This window comes from Brienomyrus brachyistius, unplaced genomic scaffold (genome assembly GCF_023856365.1).
Source record: "Brienomyrus brachyistius isolate T26 unplaced genomic scaffold, BBRACH_0.4 scaffold65, whole genome shotgun sequence".
In the NCBI taxonomy this organism is placed as follows: domain Eukaryota; kingdom Metazoa; phylum Chordata; class Actinopteri; order Osteoglossiformes; family Mormyridae; genus Brienomyrus; species Brienomyrus brachyistius.
The window spans coordinates 29307-47499 of record NW_026042340.1 but is presented as its reverse complement, the minus strand read 5'-3'; the positions used below and the strand labels follow the sequence as shown (position 1 = coordinate 47499).

Below are 18193 nucleotides of genomic sequence, written 5' to 3'. Positions count from 1 at the left end.
CAGCTACCACTCCTGTAGGGGGAGGAGAAAATTCTGCTGCAGAGAGGGATACAATCACTGGATCTCTCTCTATAAAATGAGTAGTCTGAACATTTCCTTTGGGGCTACAGATTCCAGTGCCTGGTATCGGAAGGACGCTGGTTCACATCTCACCGTTTCATTTCACTGTTGGGCCCTTGACCAAGGGCTTTAAACCAAGCGCTCTCTTTTCTCAGCTGTATGTTGCCTTGGCTAAAATGGGATTTTTTCCCCCCCAAGTATAGTGGACCTTGGCTTTGTGCGTTGCTAATGGAATTTAGCCTTCGGTGGAAAAACAGTTGGGGCATCCAGACCCGGCGGGCAGGGTGTTCTGCCGTGCCACATTTAGATTCAGAAAGCACTTACTCCTCCGTTTGTTAAAAATAATCCGGTCTGCTTTCAGAGGTGCCAGCAGCAGCACCGAGAACTGCAGAGGACGAACACGCCGACCCCGTAGAGCTCCCACAATACTCAAACGCAGCGGACTGTACGGTATCGCCTCAGTCGGAGTGACCATGCCGGCGTGCACGCCTAAGGCCGTCCGGAGAGTCGCCGTCGCAAAAACAAGCAAGCGTCAGCAATCCAGTCTGAAGAGCATTTATTTTCCCCTCGTTGCTGTAAACAGGAATGAATGTTCAAGTATTGCAGATTTTGTTGAATGATTCCATTACTGTGGCGTCTCCAACACGCACCTCCCAAAAATCTTAAAATGCAGGGATTTATAAACAGTGTGAAAGGCAGCGAAAGTAAACGATCACTTTTCATTTTGTATTACAACCCAAATCAGAATCCTACAAATTACCATTGTATCAAACAGTCTGTAATCCTTGTTGTCCTGTAAAAACACCCTGAAGTGTGCAAGGCCTTTGCTGGGAGGTAGACGGATTCATGGAATCTCCATTTCTCTTTCGATACCGACGTACTTGAGTGCATCTGCCTGGCTGTACCTGAAGCAGCAAAGAAATGAAGAATCAGGCTCAGCTTCCCAAGCAGCAGCCCTCAGCCCCACTTTGTTTTTTACTGATGCGTTTAAGCCGATGCTCAACAGGCAGCGCGTTTAGTTTGTTAGTGATTAAGCTATAGCTGTTAGTGTGCATTAGAGGGGAAGCATTTGAAATTACATCAATCCAATCCAATCAAATATCCGATTAAATGTAAATACTGCTGTTCACTCCATGGATGATTTGGGGTAAAAAGCCCACAATTGCAAAACAATGATTTTTTCCCATCAGATGACCTTTCACAGAATTATTTTAATAATAATGCAAAACCGGCAGGCGCTTAGCGGCAAACAGGATCCTGCTCAGTGCTTCAGACCTGACACTATCTCCACGTTCCCAGTCTGCTTAAGCACTTAAAGTGCATCTTTATGGAAGTAGTGATTACATGACTGCATTCGGGGGCGTGTGGCGCAGTGGGTAAGCCTCACTGCCTGTGATCGGAAGGTCATGGGTTCAAACCCAGCACCAGCTAGGAGCCTGTGCTCTCTATTCAGCCTTGGTATGTCTGTAGGCCCTTGAGTGAGGCCCTTAACCCCCAGCTCCGTGGGTGGCTGCCCTTCACTGCTAAGCTCAGTCTCGCTTACACGTGTAGAGATGGGATAGGCGAAAAGTACCTTCATCATATGACTGGGAAGCAGAGATATGAGCAGCTCCGGCGTAGCTGCAGAGAAAAGCTTCTTGCTGTGCAAAGCCACTTCACAGCCAATGTGTGACACTTGGACTCCAAGCAGGAGAACACAGTGACCAAGCCATGAGTGGAGCAGAACGCCCTCACACGACTGCCTCCTTGCTGAACCAAAGCTATTTCTGAATTTTCTTTGATCGTTCAATCAGTTTCCCAAAGCAGAACCATTTACTAAATCTTATTTTTTCCCCCAAAATATCACCGTGTGCTTCGGGGCAGCCTGCTTAATCGGCTTCGGGGCCCGGAGAGCGCGGAGGTTCATACCGTGGCAGAAGTCGCACACATGGACACAGGCCTCACCTGTAATCAAAGAACAGCTCCTCGCCCGTCTGGATGGCTCTCTTGGCGAATATCCCTATTCTGTGATCTCCGTTCACCATCATGACTGAGAGAGACAGTGGGACAGTGTGAGTGGGTTGGCACAGACCCGCGCGCCACTCGCCGCTCGGACCGCCGGTGACCACGGCTCACCTTTTGCATAGCAGTTGGGGTTAACGGAATGGTTGGCGAACCGGATCTTGTTGCCCTTCCGCGTGGCGTCGACGACAAAGTCTGCAGGCAGGAAAATGTTAGCGGGCGAGGGGATGCCTGGAATGTTCCAGAGTGTCAGAGAAGGAATTCTTACCATTATTTAAATTAAAGAGGAAGCTGCACATGTATTTATCGTAGACCTTTCCTCTACGGTCAGCTTCATCTTGGGAAATTATCTGTGGGATACAAAACAAACAGACGATGACAGAAATGCAGCCAGACCAAACCACCACCGACCGGCTGCGGGACGGAGAGGCACAGATGTTTGTCTGCTACAGGAGCTGGTTGAGCAGAAACATTAGCCCATTGCAGGTCTAACAGCCTTAGAGATACACGTCCCCCTGCCACATTAATCGACTGCTGCAAACAAATGAGACAGTTACTGGATACCTGCTGTGTCACTGGATCTGTCTGCATGGGACTTTATTGGTCATGAACCCAGAGCAAAGGTAAACATCAGTTCTGTAGGAAGCGCACTCAAAGGGACACTGAACCCCAACAGTCGCGCTTATAAATGTCTGCCGTTTCAGGTAAAGTAACGCAGACGCTAAGAGGTCCCCAGGCCGGCGGAAGGTGGCTGAGAGGGGGGGGGGCACCAGGCAGTGGTGGCCAGCTGAGCTCACCTCGCCGCAGTACTCGGAGATGAACTCGTTCTTCTGCACGGGCTCCTTGATGAAGATCCCCCACCCGGCCACGTCAGATGGTGCCAACAGCAAATGCTACAGGGCAAAAGGGGGCAACTCAACGCAAGGCATGGGCCCCCCAGGCTCAATCACCCACAATGAATTTCCTCTAGTTTTCCTTAAGGATACAGAAAGCGAGTATAGAGGATATACTGGCCTTTAGAAGCTCCTACACCTAAAATTGCCCACTGAAGGCCAGACCCCCTACCCCCCCGCCCCAGCTCACCTTCTTTGCGCCCCGCTGGATGCTGCAGTTCTTGCAGGAGACGTTCTTGCTGTCCCAGTGCTCTGCGGCGCCGCAGGTGAGGCACAGGTCGGGGTCACACTCGCGCACAGCCAGATAGCAGGGGCACTGCTTGGTGTTGCACTGCGCCTTGCAGCGGCAGCCCGGGAAGCGGTTCTGGCCTGCCACACCACAAGGAGGCGCAAGTGTTGAAGTGGCCGATTAAACAACGTGAAAGTGAAGACAGAAGGCGAGCGGTGGCCCCAGGCTCACACTCGGAGCTGCACTGGCAGAACTTCTCGCAGAAGTTCTGAGCGATGACACAGGGGCAGGAGCTGTCGCAGGGCTGCCGTGGGTGGTCACACGGCTGGTAGTTGTACACATGGTTTGAGGAGCCATCTGAGGAAGCATCAACAGGACAAGTCAAGAGAGAGTTTAAGATCGTGCTAAATTCTGCCCCTCCAATCAGCAGATGGGAAGCATTAGCATTTGGGAGGAGAAGCACCAATCTGGAGCAGTAATTCAAAATCCGGTCCTTTGGAGTCGGTCCATGTTTTTGCTCCCTCCAAGCTGAAGTACTGGGAGCTGGAAGGGAGCAAAAACGTGGATTGTCTGTGGGTCCCTGGGGACCGGATTGGGAAACACTGATCTAGAGGGATTTACACTCACTCACTCCCAGTTACCCCTCCCCCCCCCCAACACGCCCAGGAATGAACCTCAATCCAACACTGCAGCAATGCGGTACAGCCACCCACACACCCCTTAAACTAACAGCTACCATTTTTAACTTCCCGGGCAAAACAAACCTTTTTTCAGTTGGATTTTTCTACAGTGAGTGGCCCACAACCTAAGTGCAAGAAACCAAGATCAGATTTATACAGCAAAGCAGTTATGATGGCAACAGCCTGTTTAGCCCCAGCATGCACTGTACAGTGGGGCTCTTTCAGATCTGGCCTCCTAATCACCCCCTATATCTAACAGGAGAATTCTCTCCTGCCCCTTCACCACCTTAGCTACTGTGTGGTGGGTGTACTGGTGCAGAATGGCTGCCCCTGCATCACCAAGGTGGGGGCTGCACAGTGTGGTGGTTTAAGTGGCTCCCCATTGGGTCTATGTGTGTGTAAAAAAGAACTATCTAAATGTAACTTTCATTCATTCACTGGAAAAGGGGGAGGGGGGATCAGCTGTCCATCATCACGCAGAGCCCTCACCTGTGTTTCCGCTTTTTCTTCCGTGGGGGGGTATCCACATCTTCTGTGGGGGCACGTGCAATAATACTGGACTCTTTTACCCGGAACTCATAGACCTGGAGGACAAACAGTGATCAGCCACACACACGCACTTAAAGCCCAATCCATCCATCCATGCATCCCCTCCCGTACCCCAATGCAGGTGTGCTATGAACGAGCAGAGGTCACCCTGGATGGAGAGCGAGTCACACATCCATGTTTTGGAAGGTCATCCGGAAGGTTCCTCAGACAGCCCACCTGGCGACAGGTCTTGGTGCCGATCAGCCTGGCGATGGCGCAGTAGTTGTCGTAGTACGTGCCGATGAGCACGCGGAAGAGGGAGGCCTCCGCTCCGCTCCAGTCCACGTTCTCCGGGGGCTCCGAGGTCAGCTTCAGCTTCACCGGGGTCTGGCAGCGAGAGTTGGCCTCTGCCGTCGGGGCGGGCGGACACACACACACACACACACACACACACACACACACACACACACACACACACACACACACACACACAGACACACACAGACACACACAGACACACACAGACACACACACACACACACACAGTTTACTCCACCTACAGTCTCTGCTATTACAGCACCCTGTCTGTACATGTATCTGCCCCATATTCATTTGCGCCATAGCAAAGCATCACAATGCAGGTACTAAAACCTAACAGGCGAGCAAAGCCTAACGGAGTCCAAGTCACAGCCACTCTGAGGCCGCGGGCCAGCTGGTCGGCCAGGGAGCCGCCACCCAGCTCTCACCCGATGAGCTGGTGGTCTCGTCCTTCTTGTCGTCGTCGTCCTTGTCGTTGCAGTCCCCTGTCACGTCTCCGCCGGCCTCCCGGTCGCTGTCAGCGTCCCGGAGCTCGGCGCTGACAGTGGGGGTACTGGGCCTGCTGTTCCCATTGGGGATCCGGCCTCGGCGCCGACCCGCCGGCCGCTTAGATGGGGTCTTAGCGCGCTCGCGGTCTCGCTCGCCCCCCAGGCTGGTCGGGCACTCCCTCACCATGCCATCCTGCGGAGGGGAGATGTTTATTCATGAGCCCCTCGCCTCACACCCCCCCCAGTCCGCAAGACACCGTCAGCCAAGACCATGATGCATGCAGAGCAGACACCATAGCTGTCAGAATACCCAGAGGGCGGTAAGACTCAGCATCGGGTTTACCATCGAGTTTCTGAATAATGGGTGTGAATTACAGCAGCCCCTGTCCCTCGGCCTTAGTTTACTGACATTTATCACTGTTAAATATTTCCAGACAATAAAAAACACACTACTAACATTAATCACACATGCTGGGGAGATTAACCAACTTGCCTGCACTAGATACATGTAGCAGTCGATCCCACAAGGCTTGGTGTCCACCAGGTTCTCCATATTCTTACGCTTGTACGTATTCGGGGTTGCGTGAAAAGCTGTGGAGGAAATGGAATTATTCTGACGTGTCACACCGGGATTTCAGCACAGATGTCCCCCCTACAGGAGGCCTGGTTATGAAGGCGGTGGGGAGGTGAGCTGGCTGAAGGGACATGCAGACGGTCCAGGGAGCACAGAGCAGAGTGGCGGAGACTCACGGTGCAGGAAGCAGTCGTACTTGAAGCAGCGGCGGCAGAAGAGGGTGTGGAAGGAGTGCAGGCTCTGCTCCCGCTGCACGGAGCGGGCGTTGGGTCCGTCGATGTTGGGGGTGCACTCCGGGGGCAGCGTCCCGGGAAGCTGCTGCTCCGTCAGCTCCTTGTACCTTAGACACAGACATCGGCGTGTTTCAGAAGCCCAACCACCACAGCTACCATCTCCACCCCCCTACACTCACACAGCAGCTGGATTTGATTCAATTCAATCCAATCCAATCCAGCTTCACTTTTGTATAACGTAACATTGTGCCTAAATGCTTTAGAGTATCCATGCCCAAAGCACTCAACAGCTCACCAACCAGCTGAATACTCTGACTGACTCTTCATACTCACCTGGTTGGCTGAAACAAAACCTTGGTCTGGATTTGTACTCTCTGGACCTGAACTTTCCACCCATCTATAGTGGGTTACTTGTGTGTGAGTAACATCCCCAGCAGCGCCAACAATGGACCTTTGCCTCTATAAAAGGCCGTTCTCGAGATTACTGTGTGTAATCATGTTACTCAGAAAGATCAACCGTTTGGAACGGATCAGCCATTATCAACTTCTGCAGAACTCACTTTTCTTTGAGCTCCTCTGGGGATCCTTTGTCGGGGAACATGGAGGAGATGGCTTCAAAGATCTTGTCAGAAGGAAACTTTCTAGAGCTCTCCCGATTTCTGCCTGTTACAAGGAGAGGGAGACACACGGTTCTTTGTTCAGTGTCCATCATTGCAGGCTAATAACTGAAGTGGGGAATAAGACTGAAGGTACATTATTACCATCTCTGGCGATGAGCTGAACAGCGGTCCAGCTCAGTTTCTTACCCTGAAAGTTAAGAAGTTCCTTCCTTGCATCGTCTCCATCATCCTTGCCATCACAAATGTCCACTTTCTCCATTTTGTAGTCGTGCTGGTCTTCATCTTCATCCTCATCCTCATTGTCACTATACTGGTTGAGGGCACTGACAAGCTCCACAAAGATCTCGTCGTTGATGAACCCGCATTCTGCCACATAAAAACAAGCTTAGATGGAGCTCGTCTGCAAGAAGGTGATTCTAAGAACAACCTGCTGTAGGGATGACAGACGGTCAGAAGGCCTCACCTCGGTCTCCATGGACTTTGCCGTCGTAGTTCTTGATGAGCTCCTCGATGAAAGTGCCGTCCTGGTCTAGGATCTCATCTCCCATGTAAGGGATGTTGTGCAGCACGGTCTCATCCTCAACCTGCACATGAATGTAGCCCCAGGTACAGAAACCTTTTACAATTTTGAATAATGACAAACAACACATATATATCCCTGTGTGGTGATGTCACCATTCTACCCAAACCCAGTAGCTCATTTTTACATTTAAAAAGGTCAAAATTATTTTTGTGCTGCGTTACAAAACCTTCAAGATGCCAGTCCATATTCACTTACTGAAAAATACTGTTACACTGCCTCTCCATTTCCAACAAAACCCAGAAACGACACATTTAATGCTGAATGGTATCACCTACCATGAAGTTCTGCTGCAAGGGCGACCAGGAGTACATTACAGGCACAGAGGCAACAGCGTTCAGCGTCTTGAGAGGGATGACCTGTCTGGAGAACTCCGAGAAGCCACTGTCCACTGTGCACTGGGACAAAGATCGCACAGCATTACCTCATAGCATTACAGAATTTTATTACATTTCCCTACACTTTTATCTTGATTTCATAACTGTACTATGTGTACCTGTATGTTGTATGGTGCTATGCTGCTACTAGGAACTGAATTTCCCGGAGGAACCATCCCAAGGGAACCATCCCGAGGGAACCATCCCGAGGGATTAATAAAGTTCTCTCGCTTTCTTTCTTGTGTATCTATCTCACAGCCACTACCTACAGGTCTCCCCGCTACAGTCTCCAAAGGCAACTTTGCATAAGAGGACACTCTCTGAGAAGCATCATAGACACAAAGCCTCAGAAAACGTCCAAGACTGCTAGGAAGACGGTGCTAATTAACATAACCACGTTATTTTGTGATTAAGCAGCACATATTTTAAGATAATTTAAGGTTCCGGCTATTCAAAGACATTCTGTAGGCTTAAGCTGCTGATTCTACTTAAATCAACTGTAAAGCATACGTCATTCAAAAGTATGCACAAACAGCAAGCGATTTAGAAAAATGCCAAATGGCTACTTAAGTCATCGCGGCTGTCTAACAGCATGTGTCAAATCCTAGTGTGTTACATATGCAATTCAGCCGTTTCACTTCATACGCCACCGAAGCACTGATTGGGGGAGGGAGCCTTCGTTCAGCAGGTGGGCAATGTGCGTTAGCGTGAGTGAGAAGGTGCTGACCTCTCTGGTCCCGCGTAAGGAGCTTACAGATGTCATGATGTGCACCGGCTGGATCCGCCGCAGTTTCCATTCCTGGTTAAGGATGTCGGTGCGCTCTACGATCTTCTGCCGGTTAGTGTTAAACATACTCTGTGCGACAGGGAACACGAGTGCAGAGGGCGGAGGGGAGAGTCATTGGACCACTTGGCATGTGTGGTACATCAAAGCATCCAGACAGGAGGTCGGCCCAAGCTTCCTCACAATGCCACAGAGCAGTTAAGGGGGTAAGGATTAGCTCTGCAGGGTTTCCCTTCATACCATTTGAAAATCAAGGCCACCGCCGTAAGTGGAGGCACTCCAAGACAAACGGAACACTTGAAAATTAAATGAGCACTGCACACCACAGTGAATAAACAAAAAAAGTACGTTACCAGAGGGAGCCCCCCTGCCGTACCTTAACCTCGTCTGCTCGCCTGAACCTCTTGAGCTGTCGAAGGCGCATGTACTCCGATTTCACGCGCCTCCTCCAGCACACCGGGCCTTTCTCCGACCTCTTGCCAGTCAAACCCATGGTCACCCTGTGGGGATAACGTGGCCTCAGTCCGACTCTGAGCAGGGACTGCAAGGGACTCCGCAAACTGGGTGACACGCAGGCCAAGGTAAGACCAAAGCAGAACTCATTTATGGGGATGTGGCAGGGGCAGCGGTGGCCTAATGGTTAGGGAAAAACCCCCTGAAAGAATGCTTTCCTTTATGAGCCCAGATATGTACTGAATGTACAGGATAGCTCACAAGATAGATGCAAATAACAGAACAGGTTTGTTCAGAGTTTCAGGACTAAAGATAAAATCAACTACACAGACAACTGAATACAATAAATCCCAGAAGAAACAACAAAATAGATTTTATATTTAAATGGAAGACCCGTCGTTAGTATTAAAATACAAGTCACACTCATTTCTGGCTTGTTTCATTCCATTTTCTGTAAAGAATTGTTTGGTTGTTTCCTGATAAATAAATAAAATAATTCCCATCACATAAAGGGATTGTTATCCAAAGGCTGACAAAGAGGGGTCCTTCCAAAATGATACAAAATTATTATGGGCATTGGATACAGAGATATTCAATTCATATCAACATGAGCACCAAGATCACCCTAAACTCTTGAAATTGGATTAACCTTGTATACCACTGGGGGAAATTTATCCTCATAGGCAAATTCATAATGGATCTTGAAGGTTTCAACTCTGTGACATTACTGTTACTGGAGAAAATTAGCTAAAACATCTGCAGGCAGTTACTCTCTTTTAAAATGATGGTCTGGAAACAACCAATTTAAAACTAAATATGAATGATTTCCATAACAAAGTGGCAGAAAATTGCAGCAAATTAAATATCCGCTGTACTCCAGGAAGTCTATTAGTCACGTTTACTAGATAGTTATGTGATGGCAGTCAAACAAACTGGGATTTAACACACTGTGTTCACACAATTATACACTGGCAGGCCAGCTCACATTCACATGGAAATGAAATTTAAATGTTTAAATACGGTCCTCCTTCAAAGGATGTGAAAGGCAGTCAAAAAATTGAACCAGTTATCCATAATTACAATAGCTAATTTTATCCATTTAAAATGGAAAATTCAGAAATTTGATTCATTTTGTGTCTAATCCTTCCTTCTTAATTTCTATATTTAAAAACAAACGCACGGATACTTTTTCTTCGTAGCGGTAAAATGTTGCTCTGCCGCTTCAGTAAAAGCCAGAAGGCGAGTCACAACGCCAAATTTAAGGCTCAGACACCTATAGCTAGCCAGTAGTTTAAATTACACAGCACATTACTAATTCATAAGAAGCGAGCCTGACTAAGTGTATTAAGTTAACCCAGCCAGATTTCAGCCATTGAGAGCTTGAGGGGGGTGAAAGACAAAATACTACATTTCTCTCTTAAACATTCAATGATAGCACTTCACTGACACAACATTACAGACTAACTATGCTACCTATTGAAGCACAAAAACAAACAGTCGCAAAAGACAGAACACATTAAACATTAACAGTTGCTAAAGAGAGAGAATCACTAACATGCTCAGCAGAATTGCACTACACTGAATGACAGTGCTAGACAAGAGTTTGAGGCAAACATATTCAATAAAGTAGGTTAGACTGGCTATGGATGTGCACATTTATGCATGCTATGCACAAGTATGCACTGCATTCAAAGCATGCAAAAGATGATTAGACAGTGTGAAATAACCACATCCCGTTTTCTGAAACCACTATGCACTGTAACACTGTATGCCAATCAATAATTTGACCATGACAAAAATGTAGTGTGACAAGAGCTGCAATATGACCTCAAACTCCGATACTACGACATAAATACTACAGTTAAAGTATAGTTAAAATATACATAGCGGGGGAGGGAATAAAGGGCACTGATTTATTTAATAAGTCAACTAGGCAGCCGCCATTGAACATGTATTAGTTCAGTCTGTACAGGAAGGTGTGTCATGAAGAGCCAATTACATCGCAGTACAGCTGAATAAGCAGAAACACCTTGTTTTTCGTGTAAATGTGTACTGTTCGTTGTTAATTCCCATTACGGGTGTGTTTTAAAGAGCCTTTATTTAGATGCTGTGAGCAATTTAAACCGGAGCTCCCAAGAACACAAAACTGCCATTACACGAAGAATTGCCCTGTCGGCGAATGGATGTCAATTGCACTTTATATGGGGGACAATCGAATTCACTGAGGCGGACGGCCTCCGTCCCCCAAAACACTGCACTGATTCACACGCGGTCTTCCTCCGAATACACTACTTAGCTTACGGCTTCCTTCGAATAAAAGGTGAACTTAAGGAGGCTAAGTTAAAATGCACTTTAGAGATACAACCAGCCCAGTCTTTATCATCGCTGACCTGTGGACAATCAATGAAGCTTCAGCTGTCTACATATTAAATACATCATAACATGCCTTAGAGCTGTTCCTACATGAATCTGAAATACAGCAGAACAAGTCAGATTTACTTTATTTATAACGATCAATTAAACCACCAAGCTTGAATCAATCCGAAAAGAAAAACTAATGTACGAGTACACACAGGAAAAAAACATCACTGAAAATAATGGGTAAATCTTGCACCATTTGACCTAAACTGTTAATGTTTAACAAATAGTTGGTTACCCACCACGATCTGGTACAGAACAATAGGTAAGAAAATGCATAAATCAACGGGACGCAAATCTGGATAACGATTATTTTAACAGAGATTGTCAGAAAGTCAGCGAAAGTGACCCGACACCGCTTCAAAGCTGAGGAAGCATCACCGCAAGTCGAGCAAACTTTGACCTTAAGACGTAAGTGCATGTAGTTAGCGAGGGGTATCCGGAGAGGACTGCGCGTAAAGGTGCGGTACCGGTGTGACGAGGTGTGTAGCAGCCGCCCGACTCCGGGGCGATCAGATACAGGGGAAATAAAGACAGAAACATTTCCACAATGAAGTCAATAGCATGGGTTAGAGGCAGATAAAAAGCAGCAGTGTGACCCGAGGGAGATACTTCTGGACGGATGACAGCCGGAGTCCCGTGCAGCCTTTCCCGGCCGGTGGCACCAAGCGCGGCGCCTTTCCCGGCTGCGCGGATTCAGACGCCGCGCGTTAAAGCCGCGCGCCCTCCCATCTCAGGGGCAGGAACCTGCCGGCGATTCGGACAGAAATACCACACCTGTCCCCGCTTTCCTTTCTCCTCCTTGCTTGTCCCCAACCTGTCCTGCGCTCTTCAAGGGGTACAGATAGGATTCAATTAACGAGGCTCCCGCAGTTCGGGATTAGTGTGGAGGGGGGGGGGGGTCACCTCCGCGCGCCTGTGGATACCGGCGCTCGAGTCTCCTACAAAGAGCCACCAACACAGCGGTGGTCTGTCCTCAATTCAAAACGCCTCCTTTAACCCCCGCAAAGACGAGCGGCAAAACCAGACGTGTGAACCGCTGTCAGCTAAACTTCCGAGCGCCATCTAATCCATCTCGCTGTTTCCGCTTCGGCAACTCACTCTCTTCTTTCTTTCTCCTTCTCCCTCAGTCAATATCCGCCTCTCCGTTCGGAAAGACTGGGGACTCCGCGAGCGCCAAACCCGCCAGCCAATCACAGGCGCTCACATTGAGCCTCATCAGTGTCGTGGATTCCGATACGTCTAATTGTACCGGGGAGCTGTCCAATCAAAGCCAACGCTGCAGTGGAGGCCCCAGATTGGGGGGCATGTGGAGAAGTTCTCTTTGTTCTTCTGTTATGGAAATGTTCACGTAGTAACTGACTAAATTAAACCGTTTAAAAAAAGATAATGCAGATATAAACTGCAATGCTATTTCGTCAATACATTTCCCCTACACGATCTTTGAATTCATGTATTAAACTCGCCGCATCGCCGTGTGCCTGATTGCTTTCAATTTCAGAGCCGATTTTCACAGGAGCAGACAATAGTGCAAGTTATGGGGGGGAATACTGCTGTTTAAATACGAGCCCGGCGATTAATTTATTAACTTATTTCAGAAAACGCTAGGTTAATCGGTTAACTGACGAATAAAGGGTTTCCGAGCGTTTGGCAGTTGCTCGGGTATGCAGAGAATTAACATGAGCGATAAACGGGTTGTAGTTATAGCTGCGTCCGAGGTCAGTGAGTTTATTAAACCCCACCCATTTCTAAAGAGCCTAACACACTCATCTTGAATGCAGAGATTGTCAACACAACTACGCTAGATCACAGTGGTGCAGAGAAATGTTTTATTGACAAATAGAAGCTTGCATGGACGACCAAACAACTTTCCGTTCACTTACATTAGTGTCACTAAGTGTAGAAGAACGGGAAATAACTCGCTTTCCGATTTGAAACCAGCACTTCGGCTGACGTTTCACCCAACTATTTTTAATACCCAAATTCACTCACACTGATTTTACGGGAGGGATCCAGGCCATTTGCAAAGGGCCCGGACGCCTAAGGCGGAATATTTAGAACCAGCAAACTGTCTTACTAGTGTCAAGTCTTTACCGATGCGAAACAGCCATTTACACACAGGTCATGCAGTTAACATGGTTACATGGTATATCGAATGAAATTGGTCAGGACTAAGTTATTCATTTTTTTGTCAGCTTAAAAATTAAAACTGGGTCAGTTAGTGTGGACTACCGTCCGCCGAAGCCCTGAATATGTAATAACCTACTTTAATTCACTGAGTGTTAAGTTGCCCAACTTACTTTTAAACGAGTGGCTTTCGCATAAATCAAGCCTGCTAGCGTTCAATGACGTTTCTCCATTTTCAAACACAAATGCGTGTTGCAAATAACATTTTACCAAATACATAGAAAAAAGATGCACCACAGAGGTTAATTGCTGAAACGGGCAATTTAACAAGAAATTTGTAGTTTTAATCTTTTATTTAAAAAGATTTAACAAAATAGACTGGTAAACAGTGCAGGTTTTCCCCAACTTGATTTCAGAAAACATGGACTTCTAAAAGGGTGAATACCCCTGAACTCAAAGGGCTACCTAGCATTACTGATTCATTACCGAAACCCCACAGGCCACAACTACTGCATCGGCAGATGGTCCCCTTTCAAAGTCCTCAGCAATTTCATGAATGGATTAAAGTTCATCCTTCAGAGATAGTTTTGTTGCATGTTCTTCCAAAAATTTGGAGAGGCCATCCAAGTCTCTGCTTCCACTTTGATATTTAATGGGATTCTTCTTGTTGTTACTGGGGGCAAAATAAATGGTTGGAAACCCCTCAACTTTGTAGCTTTCGTGGGGAACATCGTTGGCAGTTGCATCCATCTTGGCAATAATCAGATTTCTCTCATTCTTGTACTTCTTTCCAAGAGCCAGGTACTCCGGGTCCAGCTTTTTACAATGACCACACCATGGCGCATAGAACTCGATCAGGACGTCATTCTTGGGATCCATGACGACCTCATCGAATGTCTTCCCAACCACCACTCTCACTGCACCCTTGTTGTTCTTTGGAATGGGCTGGGATTTTATAATTGGCTTTAGTTTACCTGTGGGACACCAACAGACCACATTTCAAGAGAGGGTGACACTACCAATAAGCCATCACACACACACACACACACGTATTGTTAAAATGTGCAGAGGAAATAAAAGGTACTAAATAAGCGGAAATAACCACCAAGTTATGTATTTAATAGTCAAAATTAGACTTAAACAATACCTTACATAAATATATAAAAACCATGTCAAATGTGCATTAATAAAAGGCTCGAGTGCCATCACTGCCTACCGCCATGTTCTCACTGACAAACAAACCCACACTGCATGCGGCAGCTGTGTCTGGGAGACTGTCGCTTACTTTGGTTCATGTGTTTAATGTTATTTCCCCCCCCCCCAAAGTGCGGTCATCAGCCACGGTTTTAATAATTAAAATCTGATACGGTAATTATCCAGAATTTTACCACGAAATTTCACTGCATCATACATAACACACGTAATCCATCTACATCCAGTTGACAAGACCATTTTGGGCAAAACTGGAGTTTGGGAAAGCACTGGTTGCTTCGGTCAGCTCACCTTTCTTAAAGGCCTTGACAAACTCCCTCAGGACATCAGCGTCAAATTCTTCTGGCTCCATTGCATACTTCTTCCCTCCATCAGCTAGAATGCCTACATTCACTTCTTCCCCACTTTCACTTAATCCCAGGCTCTTCAGTTCGTCAGCATAGTCCTCCTCATCAGCAATAGCGAAGGTGTACTCTGGGAAGTCCTTCGCCACTTCCAGTACCTTACTTCTCCAAAACTGAGTGGCTAGGGGGAGGGGGGAACCCATAAACTTTGGTACCTTTCAGCAATCGACTCAAAGAAACTCACTTAAAAGGCAAAACACATACCAACTCTGTAGTCAAAGCTGAAGTCAACACCGTAATACACGACAACCAGCGGTCGCTTTGCGTAGCGCTTTGCGTCGTTACTTTGTTTTCTATGCCCAGCCAGTGGAAGTGCATGTTTGCTAAAGAATTCCTTGACATCAGCTGCAGAGATAGAGTCCTGTAGCAAGAAAGAATGTGCATTGAACAGCAGCACAGATTTAAGCACTAAAGTGTTAATCTTGATATAGTCCCTTTTCCCCCCCCTATTCATTTACAAGACTTACTGTAATTGTCAGTATATTTGACTTTTTCTCATATTTAGAGTGGAATTTCTCAGGTTGCATCATAACCACTTGACCAGAAGAACTTTTGAGAAACTTTGCAACATCACTATTGAATGTGTGTAGGAACTTGAAGTCATCTCTCAAGTTATTACCTGTGAAGAAAGATGTCAAGTCAGTGACAGTTGCTCTGAATATTCAAATCTATAACCACTTGTGCAAAATCTAACCCAATATATGTACTCACAAGCTTCAAGATAGGTTTCATATGCAGAATCCTGATCACTGGCAAACACACCAACAATGACGACATCATCGCCATCTTTGATGAACTCCTGAACTTGTTTGAGTGTCTGAACTGGTTTTGATGGTGGCCCAGATTGGTCACTCATATAATCAACAATACCTGGAGAAAAGAAACCTAATTTTTTACACACACACCACTGCTGTGCAGTCATTTAAGATGCACGAGTTTAGTCAAACCACACATTTGCACTGTATCAGTAATCGCAATAAACTTAAGACGAAAGATCCGTGCCCTCTAAGGGGTCTCCAAGGAAGGAGCTGAAACCTTGCAGAAACCTACCAAATTTCTCTCGTGGTCCATTGTATTCGAAAGGTTTGCCCTTCCTGAAGATCTTAAGTGTCGGGTAACCAGACACATCGAACCTTGATGCAAGCTCACTTTCCGCAGTGGCATCCACCTTCGCCAGTGGAATGGGGGGGGTGCGTTTCTGCAGCTCCTTGGCGGCCTTCTCGTACTCCGGTGCGAGTCGCTTGCAATGGCCGCACCTTTACACACAACGCTGCATTCAGTTCATTCAATTTTCATATTGCGTCTGACTGAGCATGGTCTTATCTTCAAGATCATCTACACAGCTTAAACATTAAGCTAAAATAAATAAAATAGGCCCGATACGAGAACTGCCAATTTGGGTCATGTGACCATCCACAATACTTCAGCTCCAGAAATCAAATACTTTAAACCAAACTAAGGCAGCATAGGATAGTTTGTTTTAAACAAGGTTAAGCTCATTGAGTTTTGTCCATTACATTAAAAACAAAGACGGCACTCATCTTACCAGGGTGCATAAAACTCCACTAGTATAATGTCAGCATTGTTGACGACTTCATCAAAATTCTCCTTTGTCAACACCATCGTGGCCTCTGGTGGCGGTTTCCAATCTGGTTGCGCTACATCCTTCACTCTAGATACGATCGCTGAAAGAGACGATTGCGTTTCAGATCAGATCAAAAAGGAAAAGGACATCAAAAATGAGTATTTTAAAACATACAGTAGCTTACCAGCAAACATGCAATAAAACAAGATGTAAACACTGTTTTTAAGCCGCTATTCATTTGTCAGTTCCAGGGTACCATACCTTGCTCGGATCGATCACCATCGTAGTCCACTGGCTCTCCATTCTTGAGGATTTTGATGGTGGGATAACCACTGACGTCAAACCTACTCCCAAGCGTGCTCTCTTTGGTAGCATCGACTTTGGCCACAGGGATAGGAGGCTCATTCTCTTTAAGCGTCTGTGCAATCTTCTCATATTCCGGAGCAAATTGCTTGCAGTGGCCACACCTGAAAACCAAAAGCAGGAAACCATGAGATGCAAATCAGTTAACTTCACACCATATTGCCAAACGGCTGTAGCCCTCAAATCATACAGCTTTTTACCATCAGACCATTCACTTACCATGGTGCGTAGAACTCCACAAGCACAGTATCCTTGTCCTTTATAAAGGTGTCAAAGTTTTTGTCAGTTAGAATTAATACGCCATTCTCTTCCTTGACCTCGGTATCATCGTCATCTTCTTCCTCGTCGTCATCATCATCATCATCGTCACCACCCTCGTCGTCACTGTCAATCCCTTCTGCATCTTCATCTGCAACACACATAAAAGCTGCAACGTTGTGCACAGGCCTTGCAACTGCGAACGGTGTGTAAGCGCTAGCGCACCAAATACATTGCGATTAATGCAATTAACGAAGAGTTACGGTTAATACGGACAGAGCACCGCAACGCGCGATCAAACGCATTTCGTCAGCGATCGTTCGGATCGAAATTAATCGCCAAAGCACAAACACGCACAATACGGACTCCGTGAATAGGTAAGCACTAAAAACAACGTGCAGAGAAATGTAAGCATACTTTACCATCGTCACATCGCGTTACCGTTAGCAGCTGGGAAACACCCAGTAAAGCTATTAGTAGAAATGCGGTCTTTCCTTTCATTTTCTTGCACGGCGCACTTGACGTCCAAACCCTCGATGTCCGGCTGATGCCCCGCTGGTGCAGCCTTGGCGGAAAAGCGCAGTACTCAGTGGGGGCTAGAGCTGCTCAGGCACACCTACAACCACCTTCAGCCGCAGCTACCTTACTCTAACTGCTCCTCGTTAAACGCTTCAGATTATTGACTTAAGCCAAACACGACCACATACAGCGTTTAAATTTAGGGTGTCAAACTTGAGATTGACTGACTTGCCACGGCCCCATTGGCTTTTAACTTTTGCAGCGCACCAATCGCGTATTGCCACTTTACTAGAAGCAGGAACGACGTTGTGACCTCTTATTGGCTATCCGGGCGATGGCCGTAATCTTATTGGACACTATAAAAGGGGAAAACCTTTTTACGTAGTAATCAGGGAAAGCAAAGTTGCTAGTCTCTGGCCACGAACTTGGAAAATGAGTCCACTTGACTTTAAATAAGATGCTATACAAGAAATCTTTTCAGTATATATT

At 46.8% G+C, this 18193-nt stretch overlaps 2 protein-coding genes across 5 annotated transcripts; both read right to left on the bottom strand.

Annotated features, from left to right (window-relative positions):
- Positions 1–599: 599 nt before the first annotated feature.
- LOC125725368 (histone-lysine N-methyltransferase EZH2) lies at positions 600–12898 on the bottom strand. Of its 4 annotated transcripts, none has more exons than XM_049002226.1 (20): positions 12014–12898; positions 8742–8865; positions 8309–8437; positions 7483–7602; positions 7088–7208; positions 6811–6990; positions 6565–6667; positions 5948–6111; positions 5691–5788; positions 5138–5390; positions 4629–4798; positions 4353–4447; positions 3948–3988; positions 3415–3540; positions 3145–3323; positions 2859–2954; positions 2330–2411; positions 2176–2256; positions 2005–2089; positions 600–965 (listed from the first exon to the last, which is right to left on the bottom strand). In XM_049002226.1, the coding sequence occupies exons 2-20, from the start codon at positions 8856–8858 to the stop codon at positions 905–907; spliced, it is 2301 nt and encodes a 766-aa protein (XP_048858183.1). In that variant the 5' UTR covers positions 8859–8865; positions 12014–12898; the 3' UTR covers positions 600–904. The 4 variants fall into 4 exon arrangements, with proteins under 4 accessions (XP_048858183.1, XP_048858184.1, XP_048858182.1 ...); XM_049002227.1 differs by having other exon boundaries at positions 12338–12898; XM_049002225.1 differs by lacking the exon at positions 12014–12898 and adding an exon at positions 11479–11818 and having other exon boundaries at positions 8336–8437.
- Positions 12899–13051: 153 nt separating this feature from the next.
- Positions 13052–17963, bottom strand: LOC125725370 (protein disulfide-isomerase A4-like). The gene is made up of 10 exons (XM_049002231.1): positions 17608–17963; positions 17147–17336; positions 16826–17031; positions 16526–16664; positions 16030–16235; positions 15691–15849; positions 15447–15598; positions 15184–15340; positions 14867–15100; positions 13052–14337 (listed from the first exon to the last, which is right to left on the bottom strand). Exons 1-10 carry the CDS (start codon positions 17684–17686, stop codon positions 13925–13927), a joined length of 1935 nt encoding a protein of 644 aa, XP_048858188.1. The 5' UTR covers positions 17687–17963; the 3' UTR covers positions 13052–13924.
- Positions 17964–18193: the final 230 nt, after the last annotated feature.

Excerpts from the sequence above, each read along its gene's own strand:
- LOC125725368 (XM_049002224.1), bottom strand. The coding sequence starts at position 11,657 with ATGCACTTACGTCTTAAGGTCAAAGTTTGCTCGACTTGCGGTGATGCT. Across the intron at positions 5,789-5,947 it reads GTACGACTGCTTCCTGCACC|CTTTTCACGCAACCCCGAAT; the intron begins GTGAGTCTCCGC and ends TTTCCTCCACAG. Across the intron at positions 2,412-2,858 it reads TCTCCGAGTACTGCGGCGAG|ATAATTTCCCAAGATGAAGC; the intron begins GTGAGCTCAGCT and ends TGTATCCCACAG.
- LOC125725370 (XM_049002231.1), bottom strand. The coding sequence starts at position 17,686 with ATGAAAGGAAAGACCGCATTTCTACTAATAGCTTTACTGGGTGTTTCC. Across the intron at positions 15,850-16,029 it reads TGGACCACGAGAGAAATTTG|GTATTGTTGATTATATGAGT; the intron begins GTAGGTTTCTGC and ends TCTTTTCTCCAG. Across the intron at positions 15,599-15,690 it reads TGAAACCTATCTTGAAGCTT|GTAATAACTTGAGAGATGAC; the intron begins GTGAGTACATAT and ends CTTTCTTCACAG.